Source organism: Phaethon aethereus, assembly GCF_964289735.1.
Source record: "Phaethon aethereus genome assembly, chromosome: 2".
Lineage (NCBI taxonomy): Eukaryota > Metazoa > Chordata > Aves > Phaethontiformes > Phaethontidae > Phaethon > Phaethon aethereus.
Genome location: NC_138582.1, coordinates 125175094 through 125198094, shown reverse-complemented (window position 1 = coordinate 125198094; position 23001 = coordinate 125175094). Strand labels below are relative to the sequence as shown.

At 42.2% G+C, this 23001-nt stretch overlaps 1 protein-coding gene across 1 annotated transcript in view; it reads right to left on the bottom strand.

The window, feature by feature from the left end:
- The window catches only part of ABHD5 (abhydrolase domain containing 5, lysophosphatidic acid acyltransferase), a gene marked incomplete at its 3' end in the record, with an annotated part of 31501 nt that extends 27826 nt beyond the window's left edge, over positions 1-3675 (bottom strand). The window contains exon 1 of the mRNA XM_082015137.1: positions 3188-3675. Within this exon, the coding sequence (XP_081871263.1) occupies positions 3188-3390 (203 nt within the window). The 5' untranslated portion in view covers positions 3391-3675. The remainder of the gene's footprint in view (positions 1-3187) is intronic.
- Positions 3676-23001: the final 19326 nt, after the last annotated feature.

Genomic DNA, 23001 nt, shown 5'->3' with positions numbered 1-23001 from the left:
GCAGGTGACATGTTAACCAAGCAATCCCTCCCACAATGAAGACCAAAGCATTTGTTTAGTCAATCTTCTCATTCAAAGTTAGGACAATGTCATGAGGATCTTTCAACTGAGATCTTCTAGAACATAACTGAGCCACTGCTATTCTGTTTTCACCATGCTTATACAGTTACCAGGTTTCAACAAACTGAGTGTATTGCATAACAAGTTGAGTCACACTACTTTTTTCAAAGCAATAAAGTAAACTTCATACTTACTCTTTGTATATACCTGTCACTAGCAATTTAATCCAGGGTTTTGATGGCATATTTTAACTCCTCCTCTCACTGCCACAGAGTTTTAGATCAAAAAATATTTAATGTATTTCCCTTGTTTACAAATTTCCCCTGGGTACCAAACTTTGCTGAACTTGAAAAGATGAGGAAATGCTAATGTTGACTATTGTTAGAAACAGACCAAGAAAATCACTAACCACTTGGAGCACTAACATTCCATCAAAGCTAATGCACTTTCTGAATTCACGGAAAAGACGGATGAGATTTTGTTCTTAGAAGTCTTTAGCGAATTGGGGGGCTTACTCTGAAAGATTTCACATTAAATGGTCTGATTGCTCAGAAGTGGGACAGTGACAACATCCTGAAAGCAAACCCCCCTTTTAAAGCTATCCATCTGAGTAAACCATGATGAGGAACTTGTCATAACCTTTTTGAAAATTTAGCCTGCAATTCCTAGCTCTAGGTCCAGATCATCTAGTGTTACAATCCTGACAGGCTACTGAAGTTGAGGGTGCTTGGCACTGTCTCAGCAGCACTCGGCACTCTGTGTGATCAAACCAGACAGCTAATACAGTCCAGGCTAATGCGCTGAATGAACATAACAAACCAAACAGGTTGAGGGAGAGCTATTTTAAGACTCTTACTTAGAAAACCCGTAAACCATCAAGAGGCTTTACACATATGTATATCTTTATGAATGTGAACAGGTCAGAAAGAACACAGAACCAAGAAGGGGACTGTAGTTTCAAATGGGTAATGTTGCAGAAGGCAGGGTGAGGGGGAAGATTATTTTTAAAAGCTACTTTGAGGAAAGGAGCAGAGCACAGTTACAGTGGAGACGAAACTGGATAGTGCTTTGAAAGGGAAGCCTTTGAAGTTTATAGTTGAAAAGAAAAAGCTGTATATATATGGTGATAAAGGCATAACAGGTAGTTTGGAAAAGTTGGATAGTCCAGTTCTGGACAGATTAAGCTGGCAAAGCAGCAAAATACGTAAGATGAAATACCAACGCCAGACATTGGAAAAAGGACTAAAAAGAGAACAAGACTGAGAATGCACATAGTTTTGAAAGATAATAGAATAGACACATAACATGACAACACGCAAATAGTAACATCCTTGATATGAAGTCATGAATGCACAGCGTGATTTTCATGGAAGTGGCTAAAGAATTTTAAGTGGAGTTTCTCAAAATAACACAGGACAATTATGAGAGAAGGGATATAAAGAAGAAAACACAATTAATGATTTTTTGAGGGCCAGGCAACCAGCAGTGAGATACACCACCTGATATTTAAAGGATGGAGAAATAGGAAAAATTCATATAAACAAGACACTTTTACACATGTGACAGAAGGGATACAGCATACGTTTGACTACAACACAGCTAGATATTTTCTGATAGAGTATTTTTTGGACTAGAACCATAGAATATTATGGGACAAACTGGAAGATAATTGACCAGCAGACATATTAGGTATGTTTGGTGAACATACTCCAAGATAGGATGACTATATTATTCTATAGTGCGATAAAGGATGTTAGACAATATATTTGGGGGCAATGGAAGGGTATAAGAACAGATCTGTACTGGAAGCTGAAGTGTACAATGAGAAAGACAACATACACTGAAAGACAAGGCATGAGAAGGTGTATGCAAGTAAAGAATATGTGAATGGAAGAAGAGCAGACCACTGATTAGTAACCTGATTATTATGGAACCATTTGAATGTACACAGCCAAAAGATATAGTGTGGAACTATGTAATTTCAGGCAGAAGAGTGATTAATAGCTGTCATGAAGTCATGTATCGAGAGTGTGAGTAAGTAGTTACAAACAAGTATTAGGGATATATGTTAAGAATAGGGGCAGGATAATTTAGGCCAGAGGAGTTATTTTGGTAGATGTGAATGACTTGGGATAGTGAAAGGAAAGGTCAGTAGAGATAGCTGGAGGCGAGGCAGGCATACAGTACTAGAAAAGGGAAAAGTTAGGGCCACAGAATATAGGTTTGCAATTTAAAGATGTGCTCTCATCTCTTACTTGTATCAAGGATTACACAGAAGAATGATGATACAGTGGCAGAGAGGCTGACAAGCCTTACTGTCTGCTCTACATCTACATGAATGTATAGAACAGATAGAATGAGAAGATAGGATATTTGTATATACAGGTAAAGTTGCAAAGGCACATAAAAGCATGGGGCAACAGTACATACAGGTGTGCGCATACTGGAGCCTGGAGTGCAAAGGAAGGGTAGATAAGAGATGTACACAATAAAAGTGCGTACATACGCCACAGTGAAGAAGAGAGCGAAATGCGCATGTATACACGCAGGCAGGTGTGCAGTTACAACAGCTGGGCCAGGAACTACGAAGCTCGTATGCAGAAGGTGAAGCAGCAAAGAGCACGGCGCTCGCACGGAGCTGGTGGCAAAACCTCCCGGGAAGCTGCCCGTGCGAGGACGCATCTGTACATACACGAGGAAGCCATAGCAGGAAGGCGGTCTGGGCGGCAGAAAAAATGGCAGGCAGCGTGCCCGCACGCAGAGAGAGCAGTGAGGCGATGCAGGAGCGCACAGGGGCAGAGAGAGCAGTGAGGCGATGCAGGAGCGCACAGGGGCAGGTGGGGCGGCCGCACCGGGGCCGCTGCGGGGCAGGGACCCCGGCGGGCTTCTCGGGGAGGCGGGAGCGCCCCCGCCCCAGGCCCCTGGCCCCGCGGGAACGGCCGCCGCCGGCCGCCCAGCGGCCTCCCTCCCCGCACGGGCTGCGGCGAGGCACGCCAGCGGCGGGAAGAGGTAGGCAGGCAAAGCCTGTAAGCGGCAGGGAACGGCCGGGGCGCCGCGACAGGCCTCCTCGCCCCGCCGAGGATACCTATGGAGGGGACGAGGGCCACCTCGGGCCCGCTCCACTCACCCTTCGCTGGAGGTCTCCTCCTCGGCCATAACGGCGGCGCGGCGGCCGGGAGCTGGCAGCGGAGGGGCACCGGTGGCAGCGGCGGCCGGCAGCGCAGCGAGGGGCAGCGCAACGGCGGCAGCACCAGCCATCCCGGGCTCCTCCCTCCCGTCTGCCCGCCCGCCCGTCGGCTGCGTCATCCCCGCGGCAGCCACCCACGCCATAGAGCCAACGGCCAGAGCGCCGCCGCGCGCGGCCGGAGGGGGGTGGGTGGAAGGGTTTGTGTATCCCCAAAGTCTGCGCAACGCCCCGCGTTACGGGAGGGGGACGGAGCGGCAGGCGGTTGCATGGGGAAGAGAGCACAGCCGCTGTGCCAGCGCGCAGCTGGCGGATAAAGCCGGAGCGGTGGGAGAGGCCGGGGAGAAGTCTCGGCCCCTCCACAAACAGAGATCCCTGCCGCCTTGTTGCGCAGCGCCGGCAGCCGCGGTGGCCGGTGTTCAGGCTGGCGGTTTGTGTTTGTTTTTACATGTAAGAAGCAAATTGTGAGCGCTGGACGTAACTGAAATAGTGTCCGTCCCTGAGACGATTACGAGTAGATGACCTATTGCGGTTGTCATTTTCCAGTGTTTTGAAAGCCTGAACTGCAGCCACGCCTATGGGGAGGAGAATGCTGGGGGAAAGGGATGTGCTTGTGTTGGGCGGCATTGAGCCTCGTGCTATAGCTTGCGTTATTGCTCAGCTGCGTAAGAGCCGCATTCGTCTTGAACAATCGGCAAACCTGAACTGAAATACAGCAGCAAGGTGCAGTGAGTGGAAGGAGTGGCGAGAAGGTTTTAAGTCTTGCATTTCTTCTGAACTTTGCCACTGACCCGAAGCACTTTAGAAAAGATGGAAGACTGATGACTGTTTCTTTTGGTTTCTGAAATCCTCTGATAAAAGACATAAGGTTAATTTGGTAATAGCTGAAATTACTCTCGGCTAAAACCATTCTGCAATTTTAACAACAGTGATTGTTGAGATGACACAATCTTAGCTAAAGTTTGTTTGGCTGTGTCACGGTGGTTTGGCAATCTGACATTTTTGTTTGGAGGGCGTATCTATTTTTTATTATTGCTGTGAAAGATTTTATTTACCAAAAATGTGAATATAACTGCACAAGCATACGATCACTGGCAAACACTTGCAACAATGCTCTCTAGAAGTTGCAAATGGCCTGAAATAATAGTTCTGAATGCTACGATTTTTTTTTTCTTCTTAATTTCAGTGGAATAGTAATTTTAAAACCTCATAAGCAAGACTTACACCCTACTCCTGGAATATTCAAGTGTTCAGATGCAATTATCTCTGTGACTTTACATCAGTGGTGCTCACACAAGCACTAACTGGTTACACTTGTTTAAGAATGTAAATGTACGAGTAGCCCACACTCACTTAGCAGCCCCTCTTTCTGGTACATCTCAGCCTTTGATAGAGATGACTGGGTTTCTTTGGAGCCGATTTGATTATGTGGATAAATCAGTTGTATTTCTGTGCATGAAGAAATGACTGCAATAACGCTGATAGAAAAGTGAGGGTCATGCATCAGTTGGCTGATGTGTAAATGAATGAAGGACAGCTGTATCATAATGAGAAGCAAATAGTTCAGGTGACTTTTTCCATTTTTGTGTTTCACGGGACCCTCTGGACACTGAAAATGTCTCTAAAGGAATGGTCCCTGATGCTGATCTGTCTCCCACTTCTCTATGTTGATTTTTAGTGGGACTTGCATCTGTCCCTTTTTATTGAATTAGTTTAATGCCTTTCTCTTTAACGAGAGGTTGCTATTATAAGCCAGAATTTTATTTTCAGATCCCATCATCTAACATAGATAAGGTTAAAATAGAGAGACTTTTCTCTCTCACAGTGATAAAATAATTTTTTTTTTTAAAACCCAACAGATGTCTGCTCACTTTGTTGTTATCCTTATAGCTTCTGTTGTTAATACTTTTTTTTCAAGGCAAACATCTTTTCCTGCTAGCATCAGAAGAAAAAACAAGTTCCCTTTGCTGGGAGCAGAAAAGCAATTCAGCTGATCTCACAAATCCTCCTTGTCCTGGACCGAGATTTAAAAAAAAAAAAAGTCAATCTCCATGCTAGAGAAAAGACTCCAGATGACATTACAGCAGTTTGAGTGTCAAAACCAACTTGCTTACTCTGGATTTCATATAACAACTTTCAGACTATCTATGGTAGAGGTCAGTTCACAGTATCATTGTTCTTAGCTGTTTAAGATTTGCGGTTGTACCATTGTCTATGTCAGTATTCTTCAAATACGCACAATTTCTATATTACATGTATTATGCTTGTGATCCTACTTTTGATCCAACAGAAGTAGGTACTTGTCAGCTAGAGCTTGTGACTTAATGAAGCATGAAAAGAGAGCAATAGTGTTTATCACCCACATTTTTTATAATGACCCATTTTGTGAGCTACTTCTCCAACCTGCACCATAGCTTGCTAAAATCAGTCTAAACCAAAAGCAAAAAAGGTAAAAGCAAAAACCATAGAGAAGGTATATACAGACCAAGGGGAGAAGGTTGTCTATGTTATTTATATGAAAGTGATAAAACCAGCAGCTTGATGAAAGGAACATTGTATACCATGCCTATTCTGATTTAGTAGCAAAAGCTAAGATGGCATCCCAGCTCACAAACGAAGGGGCTCATATCAGTTGCATCTTTGTGGTCCTTCAGCAGTCATATAGTTTATTACCATACAGACTCTGCAGGCCCTTTGTTTCTTGCTCCAACAGATCCTTTTCCTCTGAGTGTCTACTCCACATGTTCTCAGTGGAGAACATGACCTAAACCTCACTGTTTTAGTTCAGGCATAACTTCCAGCTGAAAATTTGAGCCTTGCATCCCAGGTGCCCAGGCTGAAAAGGAGAGCCACCTTATTTTGACGTTTTGTGGGGACTTAGGATAACAAGGAAAAAGCATAATAAAACTGATTGGTTTCTGCAAATTAACCTGTTGATGATGGCAAGAAGACCTTGAAGCTGTCATAGGATGTTCCCGGGAACTCCTATCCATCCCTTGCTGTCACTGGAGGACTTACCTGCTGTGCTTCTTCAGGGGAGAACCCTTATGTTAGTCGGCTACCTTAGGGACTGGAGCTGCAGGTGTTGGAGCTAGCTGTGGCTAGGTCTGAGCAGAAGCCCAAACAGGGCTGGAGGACTGAAGATTTAACACAGCTTTCAGGATGAGTAAATGAGGAAGTCTGTCCAGAGTCCTGTCATCTGTATTCCTCTGGGAAGAGCTCTTGGTGTTGCTGAGGTGCGGGAGGAATCCTGACATAAACTGAGCCTTTGCTGCCTGGATCTGGACCTCAGTATTATGGTAGTATCACAGCTAGATGTCTCAGCCTTGGATAAGTCAGTGAAGAAAGGAAAAGTAATAACCATGTCAGTCTTCAGTGGAGTCTGGAGATTCATATTACTGGGCACTCTTAGACCCCAGTGGTCTACAGGGGCACTGCAGCCCACAGGCAGCTTGTTCAACTTTTTGCCTTACTTTTTTGTAGACCGTCACAGTGCTCCCCTGCAAACTGGAGTGGCAGTTTGAGACCAATGGCAGCATGCTTGTTATGTTCCTAGTGTGACTGCTCCATGTGATCCTGTTTCCTAGACATATCTAGGTGTGGGAAAGGAGTTTAAAATCAGTGTAAGTTGACCAGAAAGTGTTCAACTACTTGGAGGTCCTCCTTCACGTGAATTTTGCCAACATCTTCCACACAACATGGTTCTGCCCCTGGTGAGCATAAGGAGGGTATTTCTGCAGATACCTGAAGTTCTGGAAGCTGTGAGGGATGTTGGTGATACGGGAGACACTTCTTGAAGCAAGGCTAGTGTTTTCCTATGGTCCTTGTGCCTGAGGCCTGCCCCGTGTAGGGAAACAACCTGTCTCAGCCTGTTGTCCTTTCACTTTCTTGTTGTGCAGGTGGGCAAGCTTTCTTGTGCCCCTTCCAAGACTCATGTCTGATCCTGCTCTGGGAGCAGGCTGGCTGTGGACTGGGAAGCCTACAAGACTGTAGCCATGCCTGTGAGGGGATGGTCCTGAAATGAATGGGTGAGGCAAATAAGCATCTGTGAGTCTTGGCACTTGAACAAAAGAGGTGCAGTTGAGGAGAGTTGTAAGAAAAGTTTTGCTGGTTACTTCACCAGGGTCATGTCATGTAAGCAAAGTAAATAGCAGTACTGACTGAGTTGCTGTTTACAACATCTCAGAGTGGGTTTGCTTTTCAGAGCCCCTATAGCACCATTTTGAAACTGTGCCCACAGGAGTTGTGGTAGGAAATTGTGTAACTGTGTGCAAGAGCAAGCTATGGGGAGGCCAAGAGAAGTTTAAGTGCTCCAAGAAGCGAGTGAAGAGCAAAGAGCAATGCCTGCATACATCTTTGTTGATATATCAGTATCGGCAACAGCTGAGGCTGTGACAGGCTGTGTTGCTAGCCAGAACTTCCATATTGTCATGCTTGGCTATCTCAGAGTACATGACTCACGTGATTAACCTGAAATTCCCTCCTGGGTACAGGAGTGGCTGGGGAGAGACAAGGTCTCATGTTTTCAGGTGGGTGGAAGGCTGCTCCCATCAAGGGTATTGTGACTGTGTCTGCATCTGCCTGGATCATATGTGCCAGCTGTGAGAACCCATGTCAATGAGACATTCAGCTGCATGAGACGCGGCGTGTAATCTAAGCAGTATCTTTGTGCCACAGCCTTCTGTTTTCTCTTACTCGTCTGTGAATGTGAATACCTTCATGAACACACAAGCTGGTGACAGGTTGTGGAGACTTCTTCTAGGCTTTCTGGAGAAGTCCACACAGACCAATGAGGCTATTCTAGTTTTGATTACAACCACTAAGAAGCAACTAGGTGAAAAGGTCAGGGTAAACACTAGATGAGACTGTCAATAAAATGGCAGAGTGAGTTAGTGATCTGCGGGACCAGAATGAGGAGTGGGATCAGCATGAACCCCATGAACTTGGTCCCCTGGGAAGCTTGTATACAGGAGTCACTAGTATTAAGGGGACAAACACAGGTTTTCATTATGAAGTGAAGTCAACAACTGTAGTTGGGAAACCAGCTTGGCTAAATCACTCAAAAGTCAAGAAACAAACCTATACGGAAGGAGAAAGCAGGTTAGGCTATTAGGGCTGAGAATAAAAATATAACAGAAGCATGTAGGGGCAAAATAAAAAAAGATCCAAGCATGAAATGAAATGCAACTAGCAAGCAAAATAAAAAAACCCACATCACACTATAAGCCCACAAATTGTATGAGGTAGAAAGCGTTCTCTAACTGTGAAGTGAGAAAACTAAAAGGTGTCAGGAAGCCAGTATCTTCTAGACTTCACTACAAAAGATCAGTAAAATAAGGAAACCAATGCATTAGCCCCTGTTAAGAATAGCGTAGAGTACTGAAGTCAGGTATTTTCAAATTGACCTCAAGTCTCTCTTTAACTTCGTCCTAGCATATTTAAAGATCTTCTAACAGAATCTCAGTGTCAATAATCAATGTCTTTCAGAAGTTATGGATGTTAAGTAGGGTAGAAGGAGGCTATAAAGTGACAAGCATGGTGGAGGAGAGGGAGGAGAAAAAAGAGGAAGTATGGAATTATGGATTAAGCAAATTAATTTAAATTTCTAGAAAAATAGTACATCCCTGAAAAATAACATAGGGATGAGTAACTGTCAGCAAGAAATCACGTCTCAAAAAACTGATTGTCTTTACGACAGGCTGACATGTCTTGTGGATAGAGAAGAGCTATAGATGTGATATGTCTTGATTTTTTTCAGGTAATTTTTCCTGTGATTCCCATAAACAAATTAATAAAGTGTCTTCTACGTTGATCTACAGCTAGGTGCATGCAAAGCTTGTTGGGAAACCAGAGTAACAGGGCGGTTCTCTATCAAAATGGAAATGTGTATCAAGTTGGATTGCACAGACCCAGAATCTGGTGACCTGAGGAATACTTATAGAAGGAAAAATGCTTATTGAATTCACATGTGTATCAGACTGGGAAAGAATACGTATGCTGGAGTACAGGGACAGAATAAAAACCTGTCTTCAATTAGAAATATGAAAAAAAATGGGAAGCTAGTCAACAAAAACAGCTACCAACCTAAGCAGGAATAATCAGCTGGTAGGGAAAACTGGTTAGGTGGCAGTTCTGTACAACAGTAACTCAGGCTTTGAGTGGTCACACATTGGGTGTGAGTCAACGATGGCTTGTTATTGCAAAAAAAAAAAAGCATCCTGCTGGGATGTATTATGAGGATTAGAGTTTGCAAGACTTGGCAAGGAATTCTGCTTTGCATAGCAGCTGTAAAGCTAGTTTTGGATGTTGCATGTGAAGAAGGATGTGGACCACCTGGAGAGCAAACAGAATGTCAAGGGGCAAATGTTCAAGAGAAAATACTGAATTATTTCAGATTGGTTAATTAGGGAAGAATAAGATGAGTAGAATGACAACAGTGCACAAATCAGTGAGAAGTTACTGATGAGATGGAAATAACCTGTTTTCTGTGTCCACTATGGGCAGAAATTGCAACCAGGATATTTTAGGTTAAACATTAGGACAAACATTCTTCAAGGATAGATGTACTGGAAAAAAAGATTGCCAATGGTATGCTCAGGGTCTGTCACTAGGGTTTTTAAGAACAGGCAACGTACATGTCTTATTCTCCAGAAATAGAAATAAAGTAGGTGTAGTGGAGCTGCCTGGAGGCAGGGAGGCTGTGAATAAGACTTTCTGAGGACACTTCAGCCCTGTTTCTAATGTTGCTAATGTCATGAAGGCCAGCTGTGGCTGCAGAATGGACTGGAGTGGGCAGGGATCATAGAATCGTAGGATGATTTGGGTTGGAAGAGACCTTCAAAGATCATCTGGTTCCACTCCCTCTTCCATGGGCAGAGCCACCTTTCACTAGATCAGGTTGCTCAAAGCCCCATCCAACCTGACCTTGAACACTTCCAATGATGGGGCACCCACAACTTCTCTGGGCAACCTGTTCCAGTGTCTTGCCACCCTCATCATAAAAAATTTCTTCCTTATTTCCCATCTAAATCTACCCTCTTTCAGTTTGAAACCACTGCCCCTTGTCCTGTCACTACAGACCTTGGTAAAAAGTGGATCCTGTCCACCAGTACACACATTGTCCCATCTCATGTCCTGGAATCCATGCCACTCAACTTGATACTAGTTGAAGATTTCAACCTAAAAAAATCCTTCTCATAATCCTGCTACTAGTTAAGTTAATTTACCTATGAAACACAGTGCAACTTCTCTGGTGTAATCCTGGTCTCATCCTAACCCTGTTGGGTTGTAAATAAAAACTTATGCAATGTTTTTGAGTTTTCTTTTTACATAAAACTACATCTCTCTTTTTAACCGTAAAACTTATGTTGTAATACACAACTGGTCAACAATCTCCAAACACCTTCCATGGGTAAACACAGGAAGTCTCTTGTGGGTATTGTACTTCACATCTGGTAAGCTCTGAACCTGAGAATTTCCAGTCATTAGTCTTGAGAAGTAATTTCAAACTATGGGCTCTTTTTGTTAAAAATACGGTTTTTAATACTTCTCTATACTGGAAATAAAAGAATAAATTCTTAATGTTTTCAACCAGATTCATAAAAATAACTGATAGATTTCCAGCCGTGTTGAGTCCCAGTTATTTATGTATACAACATGAGTAAATAATAATTACCTTTACTAGTAAAATATTTTGCTTTATATGTGTGAAGAGAATATTGAAAGCAGTATTTAAAGTCAGTAAACATGTTTGGTTACAAGTTTTTAATTGTTGTTTCTTCTTTTGAGAGAAATTGTTCTTTTGTTCTCTTTTGATAATAAATCACAAGGGCTCAATAAGGCAGAAAGAAATATTTGTTATTTGTACTGATTCTAGCTGGTAGAAAACAGTAGTAATAAGTAGTAGCAGAGTCGTAAATGCTTCTTGCCTTGGAGTTTGGCCTTTTTAACTCCAAGATCACTTTTGTAAGGCAATATCAAGATAAGTAGCTGCTTAAACTCAGTTTAGAAAGGACTTTGTTGGGGTTTTTTTTTCTACTTCGTAGCCTCTGTCACTGGCCAGATTCAGCCTTGTGAGGTTGGTTTGTTTTTTTTTTTAAATTAGGGAACACAGTGACAGAGGACCCAGTTATGTCTGTGGTGCGCTGTTTTTATTTATAAGAAATGTACAAAAAGTTCTGTTTCCCTGAAAAGAGGAAGAATCAAACAACACAAGGCAGACTGCCTGCTTACAGTTTGTTCTTTTGACTTTCTCTTGGTGACATGCAACTAACTGTTGCTTCTCTTGCTCTCTGTTTGCTTGCTGGCTGCTGATGACACACAGATACACACTGTCATTCCAAACAATACTCAACCTTTGCATTCGCATTCAAACCACAGTGCTACCCTTTATACCAGATATCTTAGTTCCTACCCCAGCCTTGTCATGCTTGTCTGGATTGCAGCCAGTGTTTTTTACTGTGTCAATTATTGATAAATAAAGGCAAATTTAGCATGATTAGAAAATTCTGTTCTGCCCACTATTTTCAGCAGTACGCACACAGCCAAGTCAATGGCTACTCCCAGAGACAGCAAATATATGGAATGAGCTTGTATTAAAAATTAAGTATGTATTTATGTAACAGTGTTCTAAGTGCTGTGGTATATGGCAGCATGTATGCTGCATTTGTGTCTTTTTTTTCCTTCTGGATGAAAATATGCTATCACTTCAGAGGGAAAAGGGCTCTTTCTCAACACTGATATTTCCTGCAGGACTTCAGGAAAGGTCTGGTTTTGGAATTGAGGCTTCCCACAGCAGCAGAATGGTGCTGAACTGTTGCTGTGAGAGGAAGGGACCCCTGGAGCACAGCTCCTGCTAAGTCTTGAGCTAAGTAGGAGGAAAGAACGAGTGACCCTGCCGCTCATGGAGGCAGCCCTTTCCCTTCCTGAGTGCTGTAAGTCTCTCAATTCCAGTTGAGGTCCTAATTCAGATGTCCTGCAGCTACTGTCTATCGCAGCTGCATGATCTGCCTCTGTGTTGGGCAGGTAGTGCTCACGGAGTTCAGAGCTTGTCCAAAGGTGGGTAAACCTGCAGTTCAGCTGTGGAATGAAACGACTCCTGTGAACGGTAGGGTTGGTGCATCTGAAGTGGCAGAAGCTCCGCTACTGCAACATATGCCATCCATGAGCATTCAAGGATTTAACAAGTCAGCCTCTGAAATGGAGTAAAAGTCCTTCGATGAGGAAGAGAGTATAATTTTTTTCTTAACTGGTTGTGGAAGAGAGTTATTCTTTCAGTGTTACCACATCCGTGCTTCAAGACAGCTAGCTGTCACCCACACCTCCAGGTAAGCTCCTTGGTGAACAAGTTCTTCAGCTGGCTGACTAGATCCAGATGGGATGCCAATAGCAGCTGTGATCACATTTTCATTAAATCAAGCACATGATTCTGTGTGATGTAGGAGATTTTTGTCACTGACCTAACTAGGATCAAACACTAATCTTAATGGCTGCCTGCAAGACCCTGTGATGTCAGTAAAAGTTTTACCATTGTACTTTTTTACCAACTTCTTAACACATCATGACTTCTATCTGCATGTGCACATAGACCAAATCAACTAGAGCTTTTATCAAGCTTCTGAGATAAAGCTGATCAAAAATAAAATACTGGACCAAAATCTGCTTTGAGTTATTTTATGTTTCATACAAATTTAACTCCACTAATTGTCATGGAATTTCTTTTCAGTTGCGCTGTTGCAACCAAGCACAGAGCTTTTGCATCAAATGTCTCCCAACTTCAGAAAATGTTCTGATCGGGGATCTTTTAATTTCCTCCATTTTTCTTTCACTAACCTTTCTTTATTTTTGCTGCTGAATATACACTTGATTACTAAACTTAGTGATTCTCTTCACATGACCTATTTCTTTTGAGTCTTAATGCTGTTGCTTGGATACGCTTCTCTAAATGCAGCACTTGCTTTCATCTTGCTTTTTTCTGCGCTTTGGGCAATACAAATGGATTATTATTGAATATTTTTTCAGGTTTTTGGTTTGTATTTGGTTTGTGTGGCACTTTGGTTTCAGCAGAACTTTTGTCTTTGCAGATCTGTGGGATTTTGTGTAGTGCATTCTGTGTAACATTGAATAGCTTGCTATTCTTGCTTTTCTTTATAATCAGTTAAAAAATTATGTCATTATGCCGAGTAAAGACCAATCATTACCTAACTTACGGGAATACTAATCTTCAAAAATAGGGAGATACTCAATTTCCTTTTTGTATGTGTATTGTAGCTGCAAGTTAATTCTGGAGCACCTTACATAAATTAATCTTTTTGTTTTAGTCCTGGGCTAGTAAAAGTATGCAACAGGAATAAACTAAAGCATTTTAATTTGGGCTGAAGTATTCTTACTTCTGTATGGTGTTTTGCTTATACGATTTTGAAAAAAGTATAGTAGACTAGAACAAGAAAAAGTTGAAGGAAGGGTGGCAGAGATTTTCAGAGGTAGAGAATAGCTACCATGTGTGGAGAAGTTAAATAGGTTAGAATTTTTGGCCTAGAAGAGTGATGACGGAAGGCAGCACAAAAAAAATTAAAGCAATGGATGGTGTGAAAAGGTAAACAAGAAGCAAGTATTCACATAATCTCACAATACAAGAATTAGGGGCATCCTGTGCATCATATAACAGGTGAAAAAAATTGGAAGTACTTTTTCATGTGACAGAAATAGTGGAATGTGATGCTGTTGGAGACATCTTCATCTGCATCTCCACCGCTACGTGTAACTATGCTAACTGGATAAAAGATAGCACACATATACCTCACTATGCTACAGGCACATCTTGATTTTGCTGTGTAAGGTGTTTTGGACATGTAGAACAATTCTGAGAAGAAAAGGAAAACTTTTAAAGTTTACTCTTGTCAAAACATTACATATGCCTACTGGTATGTGGTTAAGAATCACTCTGACACAAGTGTTTAATACTCTGTATTTTCTTTGTACGTGCACCCAAAGTTTCATTATGGTTTGTACTGCTGGAGAAATAATAGAAATCAAGGAGCTAGAATTCTGTGGAGAGCAGTAATTGATGGTGATGTGTTGTGGAGGCACGTGCCTGATAAGAGTTAAGTACTTGGACATTCTATTTATTAGCAGTATTACCAGATGTTACTTGTATGAAAACATTACTGTAGGCTGTGTGAAAGAAAATTAATACATATCCTTGTTAACAATCAAAATGAGAATAACTTATATAATCATGTTCTTGATGGGTAACTTCTTCTGTAAAGAACTGTTGGCTTTTGAGGCTGACATAGAACACTGCTCTCTCAAGAAAAAGAATAAAGTGCCCACCTAACTAGAGAAGCACAAAGCTAAATAAGCTACCTTAACATAGCTGTCTATGTCCATTTTAGTTGCTATGTGGTATCTCTCTTCTGTCCTCCAGTTGTTGCTTCAGAAAGCTGCAGATCTATCACTAGTGTTGTGGTGCATCTGCCAGCCCTCTGCAGAACTCTTTGATACTCAAGGGTGCATCAAGTGGCACTAGATGATGCAGAGCTCTGTGAGTGGCAGCTGAAAGGTCACCTGGGGGGCTCTCGCTGACACTCCTACAGGTAACAGAAATGTGGGGTAACTTATCTGGGGAACCATTTCCTCACCTAGATGTGTCAGAGCACTGATGTACAGCCCCAAAAATATAAAAGTTTGTACTTTAGTTACATGGACTGAACTTAGTGGAGTCAATACAAATAAATCACATTACAAAATCATGTATGTATGAGTTATGCAAGAGCAGATTCCACACTGTATACACTACAGTACTGGGTGCATTAGTTTGATTACATTTTTACTTGATTTTGGTATCTAGTATGGAAGAAACTTTAATAAAGGTAAGTTAAATGCTAATGTATTGTTTCTTCTGGTCTTTTAAGGATTTCTTTACCATTTTCCTCCTCATTCAAATATGTTCAGATGCTGTTGAAATTTTCCTGTACCAAACATGTACATTTAAAATAGCAAATAAATGTATATGACTTTTGAAACTAAAAAAACAGACTATTGAACTAGCTTTATTATCCACTGCATCCCTCAAAGAGTTGAATAATGACACATAGTAAATAAATCAACAATTAAATGTAACTACCCCATGGCAAACAAATAATTAAAAAAACCTAACAAAACAACCATTACAGAGCTAGATAACAAAACCCAGGAAGACATTAATATATAGAATAATCTGAAAAATGTCCATCAAGAAAAAATAACAGAAATAATATTACACAAATTATAATATTAAATATTAATAATAAAATAATACTGTATCTTACCATAAGAGCTCTGCATTTTAAAATTGATGTTAAAAATTTTGGCAAACTTATGTTGTTTCTCTTAGAATTTATCACACATTACTTTAGTAATACAACAAAATCCCGTGAGTATACTGAGACCTCCTGAAACACCATTTAACTAAATGAGGCACAAATGTTGTCCATTGAAGACAAAATACCTTTCACCTTTGAATTTTAAAGTCTTCTTTCAAAATGTGGGTTTGAATTTCAAAGGGATGTGTGTTCAATTACTTTGCTAGTCATAAGGAAAACATCCAATGTACGTGATAACTCAGTATTGCTTCTTATTAACAGTTGCCTAAGCAAGGGATAGGGAAAACCTAAGTATATTCACAACATGTCTTTCTTCTGGCTAGATGATGCTGATATCTACAGTCTTACAGCATACTATATCAGTGTTGCCAAGTGGATCATTACCTTCAGTGTGAGGTACTGTAGTTACATTATCTAATACTGCCAGTACTTACCTAATTCTGCCATTTACCAATCTCCCTGGTTTTAAGAATGTTAAATGTTTTAGATTGGAGTGTTTCAAACCTAGGTTAGTGTGAGCTTCAAACTTCTCTGAATTGATAAAGCTGTGCAGCTGCATACATCCTCAGTGGTTTCAGAGCACAAAACCACATTAAGCAGGAACAGGCCCATAATACCCTGTTCGGTAGTTGTTGCACAGATCCATATTTCCAGACACACAAAGATCCTAGTTTCCAGCAGGTCCTACCTATTTGTCATGTGGAGAACCATCTGTCTAAACACAGCTGTCATACACCACTAAGGGCAGCCTTTCAGTCCTTACCACCAGCCATTTGGAAGTGCCTGAGGGAGTGTCTTGGCTGCATGTGTTACTTATGCGCCTACACCAGCGTGGTGACTACTTGTAGACAGCTGAAACCATCTCACTTAGTCTGGAGGTGGGATTTCAATTCAGACAAGCTGGCTCAGCTGGGACACAGGACCAGCTCTGCTTCTTACTCTCACTTTTGTTAGTAAGCTGCCAGTTTCAGAGTGACAACATAAATGAGTGCTGACAGTCACCCAGTATTTCCCAGCATTTCCAGAGTGTCCAGAAAAGCAGACAAGGTCTTTCACAGTTAAGTGAGAAAGAATCATAGATACTGCTGCAGGTGTGGATTTAATAAAGCAGTAGAGGATTTAATCTTCCCACAACTCAAACGTTAGCCGTTGCTGCCTAGCTTCCTGCTGTAGTACAGGGAACTGGTGCTATCAGTACAGCACTGTGGCTACTCTCAGTCTTCAGTCCCATGTGCCTGGGAAGAAGCGGTGGCTGTCTCTAACAGCCAAGAAATGTATATCTGCATGCACTGCTGGTCTGCGCCGTTGTGTGCCCCAGCCCAGGGGGCCTGCCTACCTTATGTGACCTCTGAGGGAGTGTGTTCTTGCCACATAGCCCAATGTGGCCAGGATGTGCACCTCCAATGCATGGCCCTACAAAAAAAGAGAAAAGCCTTCACCTGTTGTCTTCACGTAGAGCCTCCATTCACCCCAATACTGCAGTATCATATACAGCATAATGTTCCCATGAGTTCTAGGGCCTTACATGCAATATTAGTGGGACACACTGTGGCTCGCGTACAGCTTTAAATACACCCACTCGCACCCAGGCTGGACTAACTGAGATTGTCTGTACCCAGACAATCACACATGTGCACCTGTCACTCTCATTAAATCTGAAATGAACACAGAATCTTGGTTATATAACATAATACCAAAATACAATTTTATTTTTCCTGAATGAAACCCCAATCGGAATTTGCATTCTGTGCTCTGTTTTCAGTGTGTGGCTTCAGATCCCCCAGGAGAAAGATTTTTAAGGGTAATATTAATTGTTAATCTTTTATTGACTTTCACTTGACTTGACATTTGATATTAAGAATGGAGAATCCTTTCTTAATTTAATGTTTTGCTTAGCTTATTTCATTGTAGTACTAGCACGAAGGAGCAGTCCCTTCTGTGGCTTAAAATGGGGTAAATACTATACTCTTTTGCCATTCTATCTTGACAAACACTAAACATCTGCTTCAATAAGAACTAAATGAGGAGAACAGAAATAGGGTTCCTGTTTTCTACCACATTGCATTTCTAATTGCTGATTGGAGATGATTTTCACTAAAATAAAGACTGCTTAAAATTAGGTTTGATACATCTGAGTGTGCTTCAAATCAGATTATAGAATTATATGCTACAGAAATAAAAGACAAATTCAATGACCTTGATAAAATCAAGGTATTTCTGTACAGACTTATAGTACTGTATTTTAAGTGGACCACTTAATACTAATAAAGATAATATACTAGTCTCTGATAAATTAGAATTTATAGAAAATGTCTTTAAATTTACAAACATTGTGTCTTTGCTATTTCTGAATGTATGACTATAGCAGACAGGTCAGGTTAAACATTTTTTCAATTTCACTGAGAGTGCCTTGTGTTCCCCTGAACTGAGAGAATATACCATATATCTTTATTACTGCATGGTCTGAACAGTTGATGACAGCACTGGGACCCATGTGGATTCAGATGGTGAAAAACTGTACCAGACTTTGCTTTCAGGAAGGAACTAACTAGTTACCAAAAGTACATCTTGAACTACATCAGCACAGCATTTAACAATAGCATATGCACACTTCCTTGTTCTGTCAGTACTCTACTTACCAAATCTACTAAAAGAGATTGCAAGCAAAAGACTTTCTCTTTTGCCTCATCCAATTTTTCTTTAACATCTAGTATTACTTTAGAATCACAGAATCACTAAGGTTGGAAAGGACCTTCAAGATCATCAAGTCCAACCATTAATCCAGCGCCACCATGTTCCCTAAACCATGTCCTGAAGTGCCACATCCACACGTTTTTTGAACACTTCCAGAGATGGCGACTCCACCACCTCCCTGGGCAGCCTGTTCCAATGCTTGACCACCCTCTCGGTGAAGAAATTTTTCCTAATATCCAATCTAAACCTCCCCTGGTGTAACTTGAGGCCATTTCCTCTCGTCCTATCGCTGGTTACTTGGGAGAACAGACCCTCGCCGCCACAACCCCCTTTCAGGTAGTTGTAGAGAGTGATAAGGTCTCCCCTCAGCCTCCTCTTCTCCAGACTAAACAACCCCAGTTCCCTCAGCCGCTCCTCATAAGACTTGTGCTCCAGACACCTCACCAGCTTTGTTGCCCTTCTCTGGACACGCTCCAGCACCTCAGCATCCTTCTTGTAGTGAGGGGCCCAAAACTGAACACAGGATTCAAGGTGCGGCCTCACCAGTGCCGAGTACAGGGGCACGATCACTTCCCTACTCCTGCTGGCCACGCTATTTCTGATACAGGCCAGGACGCTGTTGGCCTTGGCCACCTGGGCACACTGACGGCTCATATTCAGGTGGCTGTCAACCAGCACTCCCAGGTCCTTTTCCTCCAGGCAACTCTCCAGCCACTCCTCCCCAAGCCTGTAGCATTGCATGGCGTTGTTGTGGCTGAAGTGCAGGACCCAGCACTTGGCCTTATTAAACCTCATACAGTTGACCTCTGCCCATCGATCCAGCCTGTCCAGATCCCTCTGCAGAGCCCTCCTACCCTCCAGCAGATCAACACTCCCACCCAACTTGGTGTCATCTGCAAACTTACTGAGGGAGCACTCGATCCCCTCATCCAGATCATCAATAAAGATATTGAATAAGTCCAGCCCCAGAACTGAGCCCTGGGGAACACCGCTTGTGACCGGCTGCCAGCCGGATTTAACGCCGTTCACCACAACTCTCTGGGCTCGGCCATCCAGCCAGTTCCTCACCCAGCAAAGAGTAAACCCGTCCAAGCCACAAGCCACCAGGAGAGACACTGTCAAAGGCTTTACTAAAGTCCAGGTAGACAACATCCACAGCCTTTCCTTCATCCACTAGGCGGGTCACCTGGTCACAGAAGGAGATCAGGATGGTCAAGCAGGACCTGCCTTTCATGAACCCATGCTGGCTGAGCCTGATCCCTTGGTTGTCCTGCAGATGCCCTGTGAGCACTCTCAAGACAAACCGGTCCATGATCTTCCCCGGTACGGAGGTCAGGCTGACAGGCCTGTAGTTCCCAGGATCCTCCTTCTGGCCTTTCTTGTAGATGGGTGTCACATTGGCAAGCCTCCAGTCTTCTGGGACCTCCCCTGTTAACCAAGACTGCTGATAAATGATGGAGGGTAGCTTGGCAAGCTCCTCCACCAGCTCTCTCAGTACTCTCAGGTGGATCCCATCAGGTCCCATAGACTTGTGGGTGTCCAGGTGGTTTAACAGGTCCTTAACTGCTTCCACCTGGATTATGGGTGGGTTATTGTGCTCTCCATCCCCATCTTCCAGTTCAGGGGGCTGAATACCCTGCGGATACCTGGACTGGCTATTAAAGACTGAGGCAAAGAAGTCATTAAGTACCTCAACCTTGTCCTCGTCCTTGGAGACAATGTTCCCTGCCATATCCAGTAAGGGATGGAGATTCTCCTTGCCTCTCTTTTTGTTGTTAATATATTTGTAGAAGCTGTAGAAACTGTTGGACGGCTGTCAAATTTATGACTGTTTTGCGAGCAGTATGCCAGTGCTACGGCCCTTGCCTTACTGTATAAGCTAATGCATTTCCCTAAAGAAATCAATTTATGACAGTTCAAAGAATCAGCTAGAAAAACTTAACAGAACTCAATCTTTCATAATCAAGAGCTCCAAAAAGACCAGTTCCCAAGTTATGCTTCAGGTTACTTAAATGTTAGAGTAAAATGGACCATATAAAGTAAAGATGTGGTATCTATATTTTATATAGGTACTTTCATGAAGTTGTCTGTAAGACCACATGAAATATTTTATGAAGCACAATAAAAACCACCATGTGCACATCTGGTATCATTTGGAATGACTGATAGTATTCCTGCTCTCTGATTTTGGTTTGCCTTAAAGCCTTATGCTGTTGTTGTCCAGCAGCTGAACAGCAGCTGAATTCAGGCACGAGGGGTGAAAGACAGCTGGAATCATTAACTTCAGCCCTCCTACAGCCATTCCCATTCCTAATTCAGAGCCCTCAGAGTAGCACTGTAAGGGGATTTAACACATCGTTATCTTCAGTGAGTGTTACTTTGAAGCTACTGGCTGGAAGAACTTTTACTGAATGCTAAATTCCTGAACTTGCCTCTCCCAAACCTTGGTTAAGCTCTTTCTGCTATGATCATAATTTAGCAGCCTAGCTAAGAGTTAGCATAATCATCCTTCAGTTCCTAAATCCAGGCAGAGGTATTATTTAAAAAGCTCTTTGAAAAACATAATCTACTGAAGGGCTGCATCAGATGGTGCAGTCAGGGACCTCTGTGAGGCACAGCCCCAGTCATAGCATCATGGCTACTGATGAACCCAGTCTCTGCATGTTTTGTTGGAACTTGTAAATTCTGATATCTAATAACTCATAGCAATTAACCAATAGCTCACAGCAATTTGGCAATTAAGGCAGTACTGCTTCTAGCCATGGACTAACAAATAAACCAAGTATGTTCTGCCCAGGTGGAATAAACTTTGAATCTTAGAATCATAGAATCATTTAAGTTGGAAAAGACCTTTAAGATCATTGAGTTGAACCGTAAATCTAATACTGCCAAGCCCACCATTAAACCATGTTCCTAAGCACCATGTTTACATGTCTTTTAAATACCTTCAGGGATGGTGACTCCCTGGACAGCCTGTTCCAATGTTTAACCACTCTTTCAGTAAAGAAATTTTTCCTAATATCTAATCTAAAGCTCCCTTGGCACAACTTGAGGCCATTTCCTGTTGCCCTATCGCTAGTTACTTGGGAGAAGAGACCAACACCCACCTCACCACAACCCCCTTTCAGGTAGTTGTAGAGAGCGATGAGGTCTCCCCTCTGCCTCCTCTTCTCCAGGCTAAACAACCCCAGTTCCCTCAGCCGCTCCTCATAAGACTTGTTCTCTAGACGCCTCACCACCTTCGTTGCCCTTCTCTGGACACGTTCCAGCACCTCAGCATCCTTCTTGTAGTGAGTGGCCTAAAACTGAACACAGTATTTGAGATGCGGCCTCACCAGTGCTGAGTACAGGGGCATGATCACTTCCATAGTCCTGCTGGCCACACTATTTCTGATACAGGCCAGGATGCTGTTGGCCTTGATGACTTTTAATTCACTTTCCTTCAATTCATGTATAAATAATGATTAACGTCTTATGCAGACGTTTTACCTTTTACCTGCTCCTTCTGGGTAATAACTGGAGGGTGGTTTCTCTTACCTCTTCCAGGCTTAGGCAGGCTGATCCTCCTCTTTTTACGCTGTTTCAATTTTGTTTGACAGGACAGGGTTTTCTGCTCTTTAATGACCTAATTTGGAAATCGATACCTGAGATAAAACTAGATGTTTCTAATCAGCTAGACACAGTGTGAAATGGAAGAGATGTGTCTTCCTTTTATCTTACAGATTAAAATTTTTCAGCTTCATTGCTCAGTGTTTATAAATCAAAGCTTCTACACTTTGACTCAAACAATGCTTGGGCTGCCTAAACATATTTATGTGAAAATTCCTGGCAGGATGTAAAAATTGTGCCAGATGTGACTCAAAAAATAATTTCCCCTCCATTTGCAGGAAGGTAAAAATATTTTAGTAATGTTTATTACACTGTTGGAAAAATCTTGTCTAATCCTGTACAATCTGACCAAAAACACCATTGAAGGTTGGTAAAATGTCACTATATTTTACTCTGACAAATACATTGGTTTAAATTTAATTAAAAAATTTAATGTAATTACCATGTTAGCCTTAAACTTTAGGTGTCCCATAATCCATCTTACAGTCAAACCAGTATGTCATTAGCTTGTGAATGAAAAGCATATTTTACTGTTAATTGCTTTTTACTTTTATGATAACACAATGTTCCAGTATGCCTCAAAACCTAGGTAAAGGTAAATCTTAAGAGAATGATTATTATTATGTGTGACTTCAGATAAGAGCCAATATTAATCTCATTTATGTGACTATATAAAGTATCGTCATTATATCATGCATATGTCTATGTGCATTTGAATTAATAAGGTTTGCTGTATGGAAAGGTGCTTACCCTTTGCCAGCTCTTGGTCTTACCTAGCCTTTCTCTGAGCTTATTCGTGTCCAGAGAAGGGCAACGAAGCTGGTGAGGGGTCTGGAGCACATGTCTTATGAGGAGCGGCTGAGGGAACTGGGGTTGTTTAGTCTGGAGAAGAGGAGGCTGAGGGGAGACCTTATCGCTCTCTACAACTACCTGAAAGGGGGTTGTGGCAATGAGGGTGTTGGTCTCTTCTCCCAAGTAACTAGTGATAGGACAAGAGGAAATGGCCTCAAGTTGCGCCAGGGGAGGTTTAGATTGGATATTAGGAAAAATTTCTTCACTGAGAGGGTGGTCAGGCATTGGAACAGGCTGCCC